Source organism: Dreissena polymorpha, chromosome 7 (assembly GCF_020536995.1).
Source record: "Dreissena polymorpha isolate Duluth1 chromosome 7, UMN_Dpol_1.0, whole genome shotgun sequence".
Taxonomy (NCBI): Eukaryota; Metazoa; Mollusca; class Bivalvia; order Myida; family Dreissenidae; genus Dreissena; species Dreissena polymorpha.
Window position 1 is genome coordinate 29,093,700 of NC_068361.1, and position 14,904 is coordinate 29,108,603.

The 14,904-nt window shown below is 35.1% G+C and overlaps 1 protein-coding gene across 1 annotated transcript; it reads left to right on the top strand.

Moving 5' to 3' along the window:
- The first annotated feature begins 5,200 nt into the window (after positions 1–5,200).
- LOC127836882 (uncharacterized) lies at positions 5,201–6,162 on the top strand. The gene is made up of 2 exons (XM_052363534.1): positions 5,201–5,398; positions 5,555–6,162. The coding sequence occupies exons 1-2, from the start codon at positions 5,271–5,273 to the stop codon at positions 5,805–5,807; spliced, it is 381 nt and encodes a 126-aa protein (XP_052219494.1). The 5' UTR covers positions 5,201–5,270; the 3' UTR covers positions 5,808–6,162.
- The last annotated feature ends 8,742 nt before the right edge of the window (positions 6,163–14,904 follow it).

Consider the following 14,904-nt stretch of genomic DNA (forward strand, 5'->3'; position numbering starts at 1 on the left):
AATAAGTAGGGTAAACACATTAATAAGAAAAATATTGTTGATTATGAATAGGGCAGACACACAAAAAATATTATATAAATATGTATATACGTCATTGTGTTTATTGTAAATGTATGTAGAGTATCGGTAATCTTTAAAGTCTTGAGTAATTTTAAGTAAGAATTTAATGTGTTCTGTCACGAATACTGTGCAGTAAAAATATACTGATATATGCGCATTAAATGTCTGTTATAGAATAAACTCTATTCGGTACATAAGGGTTTATGAGAGCCTATCATTTGCGAAAGGATGGAAGCCTACCATTGACTCATGGTGGAAGAATACTTATTGTATTAGATTTATGGGATTAGTTAATTAGGAGAACAAGACTTGTAATTTGAAGAATACCGATAGATGTGCTGGCATTATGAATGCATAATAAAAAAGTCTGCCCTTTTTCGTCAAAATTTACACAAGCGTATTTAAGAGCGTTCAGGTACATATGTCGATAGAAAAGGTCATTAAGTACATAATGATACACAGGAGTTTTGTGATTTAAAGATACGACCGCGATACGTCTGTTTAAAGTGCAATACCCTAGGTAAATAAAGTAGCGCATACCTGTCACAAATTTACTGATAGCACGTACGTAAACTACTGAGAGGTTGTTTAATGTTTATGGGAGTGATTCTATATTAATCGGGTCATAGAGGTTGTATTTACTTAGACTTCATAATAAGTTGTCATGACGGTATTTAAGAGGAACTTAAGGAGGAACTTAAGGGGATATTTATAAATGTTTGCCATGATTTTGAACAACTGATACTTGTATCACCACAACGCAGATAAAAATATCGAGATTTGGAGACAACGCAAAAGAAGAACACATCGCGAAACAACGCCTTTCACACCGAATTGAAGAAACAATCAACGTGGTAAGCATGGGACATCACGGTGTTTACTCTCAAAGTGAATACCTGGTTCTATCGCTAAAAGAAGACCAACGCAAGAAGTTTTCGAAGGACAACAAGTGACGCAACACTGGACAAAATACTTGTGACGTTAAACACTATAGAGTTAGATGCAGCCGTTGAACGGTTTGACATGCGTAGATAACGTATTCGGAATGGTACTTCCGAGGCTTAAGACATCGAAGGGAACACTGCTATAGTTAATACCTTGTGAGCATTATGGCCAATAGAAGATCTTAATGTCCCGAGAGAAAAGAAGAAGACGCTGGAACCAACAACGAAAATACAACAACAACGGAAACGAAAATAGATGACGCAATATCAACAGCAGAAATAAGATCAGGAACACCAAACGCACGCGTATCGCCAAGGACGACCTGACGATCGGCTTATATTAATCATCACAGCAACAAGGATAGACCCGATTTGCCTACACGACTTGAAGACGGATCGATCTTAATCTCTGCGACGGCAGTAACCAGTCCGACTTCAAGCGACTTCATCCGCCGCGAGCCGCAACTTCAATACTACATGGACGACAACAGATGTACTGAAGACCAACGATCAACAGATGATGTGCTCCAATACATCCCGATTGACATTGACAGTGTATAACAATAACTAATATATCTATTTCAGCTGAGACGCTTGTAAAGAAAAATATTATCCGCATATTTCCCATCATAGATGTGTTTATATGCATTATGTTTTCAAGTACTTCGTAATTCGATAATTAAATTTCAAATATTGTTTGCATCATAAAATACAAAAAAATCAAAATAAGAGGGAGGGTTGTGTAACATAACGGTATATAAATTTAAGTTCAGATATATTTAATAATAGGGAAATATTTTAATAATATGTTTGAGTATTTAACGTTGCTGTATGTTGCAGGTATTTAGGAATTAACATAACAGATGTCAGTCCGGAAGGAACATGTAATGAAGTTTGAAAAATTGATTATGGAAGTATGGTTTCATTTCCCCAATGTAGTTCAATTATCGGGAACATTCGGCTCGTACATAACAAGCCCCAATTCAGATATGGTATAAAATGAAATTTAAATAATTGAAATATCCAATTTCCCAATGTACATAACAAATGTAAGTTCGGATTGAGTGTTTATCTTATGGGTATCGGGGTTTACGTAATCGATTATAGGAGTGTTAGGTTTCACACTACTAATGTGGTTTGTCCATAGAGAGCATCTGTTTGTATGATCAAGTATGCAAATGAAATGAAGTCTCCTGTTCCCAAAGTGATAATTGTATATTGCACACTTCTGCTGTGACACGTGGTAGGTGTATAAGCGATCCATCCAATGAACAAGGGTTATTCGAAGGGGTGGGTTTAGAAAATCGGGGGAAAAGTACAGTCAACCAATCAAGAATGGAATAGGAAATATCTAAACTTTATGTTTATGTTCCTCAGAATAAAATGCTGTGCTTTGTTGTAAGAAGGAATTCTAGAGTCCTAGTTTGGCAATCGAGTAGAGCAGTCACGCTTTCTTGACGTAGCGGCCAATTGGCCGCCGCGCTGTAAAATTGTACTTCATGAACATTAGAAGCGTTGTGTTAGAATATATTTAACAGAAATAAATCACGATGAAAACAGAAACGAACTTTGTTTGTTACTGTGTGTTATCCACGAAAAATGTGTAATTACGCGACAATTGCTTAAACGAGTAGCGAATGGTTGTGTACGTTAAATGTTATGAGAAAATATGATTATCATTAGAGTGCATGTATTTAAGATAGATAAGTTAAATAAATACTATTGTAAGTTAAATGAATACTGACATTGCTTAAACGAGCAACGAATGGCTGTGTACGTTGTTATGAAGAAAATATCATCAAGAGTTTTGACATTTCAAAATGGTCGCTTCTTTGTTGTCATTTAATAACTATTGTTTGTATATGACCCTTATTTTCTTCCTAGATGGGCAGTTGGGCCTGTGGTGTAATGGATGCGTTGACACGCTATGAAGTGTATTGATTGAAGTTCAATTCACGTCTCCGGAACTTTTTTATTATTTGTTATTCGCAGATAGTTACATGCAAATTATATTAATTGATGATACGGAGGATTTTGCACCTGGTAACGATGCAGAATTTTCGAAAATACAGAAATTCTGCTCTGAAGGATGTGATTGCAACCGTGAATGCGCTAAAGCACTTAGTGCTGAAAAGGTGTTCGTACACATTCTGAACGTCAGAGAAATGGAGAAAAATGCTAAAGACCTTTACCTGATGGGCATATTGCAGGACGACAGAAGTTCTGATGTCACCAAAAGAAGAATGAAAAGGCAGCGTAATATATACACGTTTAAGATCAGTGGCAAAGTAGTGTGTCGAAGAACATTTCATGTGTGCTATGATATCGGAAGAAGTGCACTGAAAGTAATAATGTCGCACATGTTAGAGCATGGGGTTGTGCCAAGAAATCACGGAAACATGGGCAGACGTCCTAAGCACGCGCTATGCTTCGACGACGTTCAACGTGTTGTGGCGTACCTTCTGAATTGTGCAGAGCGAGAGGGAATTCCTTTGCCAGCCGCACCACGAGGACGGGATAATATTCCACCAACATATCTGCCGGCGAGCACAACAACACTCGACCTGTTCCAGGATTATCAGCAGAATTGTGCGTCGAACATAAGGATTGTCAACTCACTGCTTTCAAATCCATTTGGTCAAGCTGCGTGCCACATATACGTATCGCCTCTCCACGGGATGATGTCTGTGCCATCTGTGAAAATTTACGGAAACGCGTGGTTGACGCTTTAGAAGAGGATGAAAAATTGGAGGCGACCGACGCATACGGTGACCATATCAGACAGGCTAAAAGGGTCAGTCTATTGATAAATAACTTATACCTTTATTATGCTCCCCCAAAATTTATTTTGGGGGGAGCATATAGTCGCTGCTTCGTCTGTCCGTCCGTGTGTCCGTCCGTGCATAATTTTTGTCCGGGCTATTTCTCAGCAACTAATGACCGGAATTCAATGAAACTTTATGGGGAGCTTCTCTACCAAGAGGAGATGTGCATATTATCAGCGGGTTCTGGTCGGATGATTTTTCACAGAGTTATGGCCCTTTGAAATTTTCAATAAAAAACATTATTGTCCCCCCCCCCCCCAACTACTGTGCCCTCAAGACGTTTCCTTTTATCTGAAACTAAAGTGCAATATTGTGACAAAAAACCTTTGGGGAGCATCACCCATCTCGGACGGTTTCTTGTTTGTATTAAGATATGTGGAGCTGATTAATACAGAAATTCCTTTGCTATAACGGATTACATTTTGTCATATTTAGGACAACGGGGCACTAAACCGTTCGCTATATTACGTATGTGTAAGCGGTTCATATGAAATAACACAATATATTCGCTTTCTATATCAAAAACAAGTCATTTCTTATTATACTTCAGGAACGAGAACTGTATAATGAGTGTGTGCGTAGAAGTCGAGAGACCCCTGAATCGAATGCTGAACGTTACCACCATTTCACGTTTGACTTCAGCCAGAGTGTGAGTCTTCCACATCATTGCAACCAAATGGGCCCGCTGTATTTTCTATCCCTTAGAAAAGTACACATCTTTTGATTTCGACTAGACGGTGAGTCACGGCAGCTGAACTTCATCATTGACGAAAATGAGACGATTGGGCAAGATGGCGGCGACGCTCAAGGCCCGAATGCCGTGATCTCCATGATCGATTGGGCGATCGAGAACCATGCTCAAAATCCTATAATTTTTGCCATTCATGCCGACAATTGCCCAGGTGTGAAATCGTTTTGTATTGTATTTTTCTTTCACACATATACTGATTAAGTTAGCGTATATGAAGAGTTTTTGAAAACACAATTGACGATTGCTTATGTATGAATGCATTCTTTCTGATTTTTCTATACAGGCCAAAAGAAAAATCGCTTCTTGCTCGGCTACTTCATGTGGCGAGTAATGACTGGACAACAACAAACAATCGAATACATGATGCAGATCCCAGGTTGGTATATTACCTTACTGATGTATACTATTAATGGATTACACTTTCAGTATGGCTATCTAATCGTTAATTTTTAAGCGAATAATGAAAAAACGCCGGGTTTATTTTCGAAAACAAAACACACGAACAGTAGAAAAAAAACTTTACACAATAATAAATATTTACGACCATATAGTAATAACATGCATATTTCTTTTCCATTTCATACAAGTTTTATCAGTTACACATATCTATATATAGGACACGCCAAATGCCACGGTGATGGAGGATTTGGACAAATAAAAAAACTCTACAGGAGGTCTGACTGCGAAAGTATGGAACAATTAGCGGCGGTCGTAAACAAGTCGTCGGTAACCAACATCGCCGTTCGATACCCAGCATGGCCATGGCGGAACTGGAAAGAGTTTCTTGGAGATCATTTTAAGGCGCTAGCTGGAATAAGGTATCATAGTTACTATAATGTTTAGTTGCAATGAACACCAAGCGTAAAATAAATAATGAAAGTTAGTTTTATTTTTTTAATTCATAATCATAAATGCTATTGGTATATACTATTATTTTTAGTTAATCGGGTTTAGAATATATAAAACAATTTCAGGAAGTACCAGTACTTCAAATTTTGCGTCGATGAACCTGTCGTAGTAACTGTAAGAGCCACCGGAGACGCGACAGCCATGACAGTATGCATCTTGAAGGATCCTGCATTCCGGTTCCGGGATGCTGGTAGACCTGGTATCGTTCTTGCTGCCGGATTGAGCAAAGCCAGACAGCACTACCTGCATAAAACTGTTCGACCCTACGTTCGTCCTGCGTTTCAGGACCGTTTGGGTCCTGAGCCACAAGAAGATTAACTTAAGAAAAATATATTTGACATACACTATGTTTAACAGCGTTGTATGATAACAACCTGTGTATTTCATTGTAGTGTTGTCTAGGTTAATCTTCCTATCCATGCTGTTCGACCGTTGCTTGGCAACGATATTGAATTATTGTTCTTTTTTTATTTTTTTATTTGCTATTTATTAAAATACGTTTAAAGACGTAATGATCGCATACGACGTTAATTATTTATTACTGCCTGTACCATATTGATTTAACGTTGGCGCGATTCTGAGCGCGTCTAAAATGATGTTGACGTGATGTTGACGTCAACATAAAAATGGAGAGCTTTAATGACGTTACTTCATTGCGTATATCTTCGGCATCTTTTTTCCGATTTCAAATCTATTTGCACCAATATTCTACACATAAAATAAACTATTAAATTTGATTAAATACTGAAAATGAATTTTTTTGTCATTAAGGCCGTTTTTTTTCACGACGCGGCCCATTTATTATAAATAATTATATATATATATATATATATATATATATATATATATATATATATATATATATGTGTGTGTGTGTGTATATATTCCTTGCCTGATGGTTTGATAATAATAATTCAAGACCAACGATCTTGCCAAGGCAGTTCAATTTTATTTCTGTAAAGCGAGACATAAAATACGGTTTGCGTGAAGCTTAAATACTCATCATAGGGGTGTGATTTCGATCGTGATAGGTCGGCTATTCATGTACATAACGGAATGCTCCAGACTATTATTAACCTGTGACCTATGCACGCTTTGGTTAACGTGAGCGCCGGTTTCGCATGATGTCCGCTTCCGCGCATTTCAAAACAAACAAGAACTACTACATAGCACAATCAGTGTGGTTGAGTTTGGATCTGGATCGATTATTGTTAATACTTTGTACGTTTAAAGATATATTTTAAGTTTTTTCCTGTGCACTAGCAAGTTATCAACATTTATAATATATACGATATCGGTACGAAACAAACGTGGCTGCGTGTGTGTAAAATGCATTACAACTGGAAATACACGACACACTATACACGTGCAAGTCAATGACACGTATAAATAAAGAGTGAGCTGCGTCCATGAACTAAACGTTAACGGGCATTTTATATTGAAAGGGTAAAATAAATCATAGTAGACGATATTTAAAGCTAAAATTTAAACTACGCGAAAAGAAGCGGTCGATAGTAAAGTTAACATGGGGCGGGTTATACGAGTATTGAAAATGTGGTCATAAAGCAGACGGAGTGTATTTACGAATTAAATCGGCACTATGGGACAACATAATGTAAACATGATTTAAACGAAATGTGCAGGTGTAAGACAGCGTGTGTTTAGGCTGGTACTCGCAGGCATTTCTAAAAACACGCAATTAGCATTTAACGGCGATATGTTCATTTAATAAATTCAGGGAGTTGTATAGGTTAGCAATTGTATGGACAGCTCTCGGGGTTGTCATTTCATCATAGGATTAACGTATATTACTGCATTTCGAAAATATAATTTGTAAGCGAAAAGCTCCAGGGCGGTCTAGCAAAGGCCTGTCGTGGATAAAAGAGCCCCATATATCGATTTTTATGTTATGTTCGATTCTGCCTATGTTCGCTCAATATAAGCTTGAATCTATATTGGTCAAGAATATCTCTACGTTGGAATTTATTTTCGTTTATTCAGAATCAGCAAACTTAAATATATTAAATATATTAAAAGGGCATTTGCGGCGAGCATAATAGTATGGGAAAACACCAGGTTTTCCAGAAATGATGGCGTTTACTTATCTGACGTCGGACTCGAAATATATATTTAGATTCGTTGCGCGAGTTTTTATTAAAAATAGGTTTAAACATGTCATAGAATTTTTGGGGAAAATAAATAAATTTATTTTTGTGGCGGAAATTCTATGTTTTGGAGGTGGTCGGAACCATTAAAATTATAAATAGGTAACTATATATTGATGTACATACATCCGGGGGGGGGTAAACATAGCATTTTGTTGTCACCTATCACGTAGTGCTCGTATGCGTGAGGATGGCAGGAATGCTTTCAAAAATATTTTCGGGACAGTATGGGTGTTCTAGTACTCGCTCGATGGCACGGCGTGCTTAGGCGTACCTGGAATAGCTATTTTTGGATTTGGAAATTATTCTGGCATTGCGAATATTTTAATATATGTTGCTATGGACATTCTACGGTACGGCGTACCGAGAATTAATTTGGCCAGTTGCGGTGGCCTTAGCGATTGCGCATGCACAATATGTTGCACGGTACGGCGTACCGATAATTTATTTTATCTATTTCCGAACCAGCCGATGTTCGTTGAAATAGGAATTGCATAAATAGATATGAGCACGTTGTGGAGCTCTTAAAAAATATCAATAGTGCAGCTGGGGTTTGGCTATCTTTAGGGCCGTACTTCCGTTCGCCTCCTCGACATGCCTCAGTTATAGTGCTAGTATGTAGCTCAGGTTTATTTACTCTAGTGCTAGTCTGGTGTAAATTTTATTTCGCCATTTGGCCATTTAATTCCATTTTTTTTGTATTGTTCCTCTCATATGTTTTATATTGTTCAAAAATAGAATATAAAATGTGTTTACGTTAGGTATCACATTTAAACATTATAATAAATATGAACTGACAACGCTGGCTTTTCTTGTAATTATTCTTGTTAATAAATTAGCGTAGAACAAGTGGATGTCGCCAAAAGATCAGGGATCAATTTGATAAGTTGGCTACTGTAACCGAACGTGCATGACATAGACAAATGGTAAAGGACGGTTACACTTTGTAATCCAAATAACTATAACCGGATGAATTAATCGAATCTTGGTTAACGGATGGGTTACTGAGCTGCTTTCTGAAATAAATAAGCCTAAAGAGGCTTGAAACATATATAAATGACTAGAAAAAAATGAATCGCTTCCAGTTCGCTCCCCAATTTTCCGAATCGTTATCTTCGGCAATCGCGGCACACAAAAGCAATTAACATTCCAGAAAAACTAATATTTTATTGAACACAGTCATTTCCTTTCAGAAATAAAGAATATCACGAACGTTTACAACCATGCTTCATAAAATTATGTTTTCATTCACCAATACAATCAGTTAGTGTTAATTGTTTAAAAAAAATTTCGACGCATAATTTAACGTACGTTTGACATATTATTGAAACATTTTTGTCACCGATACGAACAAGTGTGTTGTATTTTAATATCATATTTATTTGAAAACGAAATAACAATATGAAGATTAACGGTGCGTTTGAATGAATGAATACTGCAGCCTTCATACATAGATATAATAAAACCTTGACAAAATAATCAATCTTCTTAGCTTTCTATTGTCTTTATTTAATAAAGAACAAGTGTGATATTCTTAATTAATGCGAATTTTTCTTACATAAAGGTTGGAATGACGCATTCATGTTCTGTTAAAGCCCATATGAATACACTGCCTGTAAACTAACAACTTGATTTAGCATCAACTTAAATGTGCATGCAGTCATTGTTAATTAATTATAATGATGAATTTAGGCGGTATCTTCAATCCACGGTTGTTCAAACAACTTAGACAAATTTTATATAATTAATGGGATCTATCCTTGCATATATTCAAATTCTCGTCTGTTATTTGTCAGTATACGCTATACTTTTCAACATATCTGTCGACCATCTTAAAACAGGTCCGTTGTGTTATTAAGTCAGCGCAGTTATAATATGTTCATTGGCTTATAATGCAGCTAATTAACATAACATTATTACTCGTTCAATTTGAAAATAACGTGCATCGGTTTTAAAGGAAAACGTAGGTAATTAGCGGGTACTGAAACTTATCACCAAATACTTATAGAGTATTATTATAACAATAAACCTCCGCAAATAAACGCATTCTTTATTTTGTCTACGACTGGTGTTAAATTATATTTTTTTGTTTTGTTTTCTATTATTTTAACACGCTTTGTTTTATTGTTTTCCAAATCATCGCCCATGTGTGGAAAGCCTCTACATATCATATAAGATTCAGATGGCTCATCGAATATGACTTTGACAAATCCATACTTGTATCGCAGTTGGCATACGCTTTAAAATAACGGATTAATCAAGCACTTACAATTGTATCCATACATATTAATTGTTGATATATGCTAGAGGCAATCATTAAGGCCTTTTAAGAAACATGTTTTTATATACGAACACAAGGCGAGAAGTTTAATGAACCATTCATACTAATCTTATGTTAGAGCTTTACTTGTTCATATAATTAATTAATTGGTCATTAAACATAAATAGGGTGGAACAACGAACATACATAAAATATGCAGTCAAATGTTGATGCATATAGTGTGCTTGTTAATCTATGTTCACGCACAAGTTTAACATTGCAAATTGACAAGAAAGCTCATTTTATTTCGTTTCATGATTAATTGTAAACAAAAGTACGAGTTCGTTTACCCATTATCACGCGTTTCGAAGACATATGTTTGTCGATAATAAACGTTGAATTTCTTATTCGAATTTCAATAACAAACACATTTCTAAATGCGTCATCATGTGGAAATGTGCAAGATCAGATTATTAAAACAATTAAAGATATTTTTGTTATTTGCAAACAAGTTTACAGGTGTACGTTTGTAATAAATAAACAATTAAAGTCAATTCTTTTAAACGGTAATTAACCTCAAAATATTGAAGCTGGCTTATGTTGTATTCATATTATAGTAAATCAGTAGAAAGTGTGTTAATCCTATGTCATTACCTCTTGACCAGTATTAAAATAAACGTCAATATTTGATATATGTGAATATTATATAATGCTTTTTGGCTTGGAAAATAAGCAGATTAGCGGTTAAATAAATCAGTGTTTTATACAACATTTACAGATGTTCCAAAATGAACACGTCGGGCTAAAACAAACACAATAATCGAACAAGTATCAAAGTTGTCTTATAAATATTGCACCATACTTATGATATTTCCCTAGCAACATGATGAATGTATAACAATGGCACTTAATGCTTATTGGCTAAGAAGTATTTGCAAAACAGAAAAGGTTAAATTAATATGCGGTCCATATGTACTTTACGAATCCATTAGTAAGGCTATTGAGTTTGTTGTGTAATATGGTTTAGATAACGAATTAATGTAAAATCCTACTTTCCCCTTTCTAAACGAATGATTTGGCAGGTGTCTAATGAAGACATTCAACGTATTGATTACTTTAAAAGCATCTCGTATATTATTTAAAAAAAAGCAACGTTACCATGGTAAAACAACCCACAAATAAAACAGACGTAGGCGCAACAAATATCGAATGTCGTTAATCATATATTGTCGTCTATATGCATGAACACACATAGTTTTTAATTTGCAAAACACTTAGGGCATGCTCGCGTTTCGCATTTTTGTTGTATATAACTTTTTTTTTTTTGATTGTGTTTGGAAACAAAACACGTTTTGTATGTTAATTTTTCATTCGTTTGAAGTAAATACTATATAATACGGAAACAAAACTACTTGTCGATATCATTACTTTGTCAATCGTGAACTTGAAAATTTCAAATTAACACATACTTCTTAATACATAAAAATGCAAAAACACATTATATCAGATTATGAAATGCACGTATTGGAACATAATTTTCCGGCAAAAAATGTTACCCATCCTTCGAATATGCGTCTTATTAAGTAAAAAAGCAATTAAACCATTAAATATTAGTGGCTGTTAATCCCTAAATATTGAAGATGGATTATTTTATATTAATATCATAATTAAGTGTCAAAAAGAAGAATACCATGTTAATTTAATTATTTCAGAATAATCATCCTAATAAACGTCCACATTTTATATCTGCGGGTAGGATGTATTGCTTTCGGGTAGATACATTCTTACCATGCTCTGATGAGCCGTAGAAAGAGCAGGAACAGATAATCCTATTCAATACTTTTTTTCATTGAACGCTTTGAAGAAACGAGAACCGAGGTTATCTTGTTTAAATGTATTGCAACAAACGTATTGTTATATCGAATAGAATGATAAATATATATTGTTATAAACATGGTTTTATCGAGTTAATTTCGTTATTTACACGCATCTAGAAACAATTCTAAAAACAAACACATAATATGTATATAAAAGAACCTACATTTACATGTTACCTTTTCAACGACAATTCATGCATTATAATGTAAATCTCACCCTTAATCGGTAAAAGTGAAAGCAATTAGTTAAATATCCATTGGTATTTTGTAAATTCATGAAAGATGCATGTTTATAAAGGGTCTCAGTTTCATTGCGATTGAACTGCAGACTGCATAGATTGTTCCGGATTGCTATGGACCACTGGTTTATTTAACGATATAACTTTTGAAATTGGAATTTCTTGTTTTAAGATCAGAGTAGTTCTCGAAGCTTTTCCCATTCGTGTGAACATTCTTAATTGGTGGGAGTCTTCAACATTGAGCTGCTGTTTTTACTCGTATTAATGTAAATGGTATATTTTGCCCATTAGTTTGTGTGTGTTTTGATTTTGAATTTATATATCAAACATGCCATAAGCAACTATGTTAGCATAGAACGCAATACGAGGATTTTCATTCCACGCTGCCGACTTCATGTTATCGTTTATGATCCAGATGACATTGACGCACATGATGTTCTTCCTGAAAATAGCATCAACTTGCCTCGCCTCACATATAAACGATGCAGGTCTAGTCTGCAAGAATGGAAAATATTGATGAGGCACGACAATTCGTACAATAATGAATATATTTCAGGGTATCCCGTAGAAAAAAAAATCCGTTACCGTTACTAAAAACATTGTATATAAACCGAAGAGATGCCAAACGGTGACCAGATAGTAAAAGATTATACTATTCACAAAAAAACGCAACTGTGGGAATTTTCTGAATTGATTATATAACATTATATCATGTTTATAGAGATTTCATTAAAATTTTATTTTGCCCTAATTTTACTTTTATATCAGTAATACAAGAACAGCTCCTGAGTGAACGTTAACTTCACTTTGTTTGCCAGTAACATAGTCGCCAGATAAAAAAGAGCCGGAGAACACATCCGAAACGCAGGGGTTGCGTCTTTTTGTATTATTAATATTATTAATAGTAATTTATATTATAATTAATTCTTAAAACATCATGTTGTACGTAAAGTTAAGCAAATGAACTGGGCATAATGCTCAACAAGTATTTTTAATTTAATAATACTTGTGCTATTCAGAAAACCCCTATCCAATAGTGTGTTACATTTGAAATATAGTGAGACAGTTTTCACCAAATACTTAAACATTCATTAGGATCTACAGTGTACAGGAATGAATTTACTGGCTCACATATACATGTGTATTTAAGGCTTGTTTTGCTGAACCGTTAGCGTCACTCACGTTATTAAACGTGCTTGAACTATGACGCTTCTCATCACGGAATGTCTCAAGCAATATAAGTTCAGATGGAGTCATTTTTCTGTTTGCCAATGGTAGCCCAGAGGGTCTTCGCTGGCATAGTTTCCTCTGGCGTGGCAATATCTGCGGAACTTCATTTTCAGCGATATTGAAATCAATTTTCCTATTGTGAAAGAGTCCATTAAGGCAATTCCAAGTGGCACTTGTTTTGGATTTGACAGATAAAAACGTTCCAGATGACCCATCTCCTCCGCCATTACTACACTGCAGATTGGACCGGGCAAGCACCTGTCTTTTGATGCGGCATTTACACACACAACCACCAAGGTTTTTCAAAATAGGCAGCTTCCTATTGAAAATAAAGCATAAACGTCCGTCATAAAACAATTGAACATATCTTATATTTGAATTATAATTGTGTTTTTATTTCAGTAATTTGTAGATTAAACGTATAGTTTTCCTTATTTATAAAAAACGATATGTTGTATACTGCAAAAACTGTTTGCGTGAACACTAGTTCAAAACAATCAAAACATAAGAAAACATAACATGGAATCAGATCACCTTATATAAAAGCATATTCGTGTTCCGAATATTCCGTAGATGATTGGATTTAACACCGAATTTAACGCAGCAAGACTTTGAACAAAGGCCGTTACAGCGACTTGTGTCTGTGATGTCACTGTGTTAATATCCCTGTACACGTCAACAAGATTGAACACAAAGTAGGGAGACCAGGAAGTCACGAAGGCTGAAATGATACGGACAATACAAGAACATACTATAATTCGAAATCATAACAGACAACATGATCAAAAACATAATGTGATTAAATACAATCAGTCATTTGTCAGTTATTTTCATGTTATGTTTTAAACATTAAAACACGCAAACATTCATTTAAATACATTGTTCAGACTGCTTAACATACATATGCGAATGAAGCACTTGTTAACCTGCTTGACATTTTGGCTTATATCTATTGAAAATTTATATCGTTTGCGACATTTTAAAAGCATATGCGTAACAGATTCCATAGATAACGATAATTGTTTCATTATCATAAGGATGGTAAATCAGCCGCAAAATATTAAACCTACTTGTTTTATTTGAACGAATTTGATGGTATATACTTAGACAACACCTTTTAAACACATTTCAAAATCAAACATTGACAACCAGCCAATATGGACATTAATCCATGATAGAATGGACTGTTTATTCCTTTCCCGAAACATTGTAGAAACATAGAGAATAACAGAACACTGCCTGATCCGTTTTTTATATATATGTATCAGGCAATGCTTAGAATAATGTAACGGCGAGGCTTGTCGAGCCGTTTCTTTATCCGTGCCTTACCTGTTTTTCTGTTCATCATACCCCTACGTCCCTGATTTTAAAGAAATACTGAAAAAGTCACTTAAAAGCTGTCATTTTAGCGGGAAAGAATATGACTTTTGTCCTTTGACGTGTTAATAATGAGCACGCGCGCTTTATTTGTAAAAAATGTTTTTTGCTGTTTGTGTTGCATTTTGTGTTTAAAATATATTACATCTTGGTATCAAATTGTTTGTTTTGTTGAATCTGATTCGATTTTACTAAAAATGAGTACTTCATAGTTGATTCCGAGTAATATGACCATCCTCCACACATGACTGATATAAGAACTTCCTG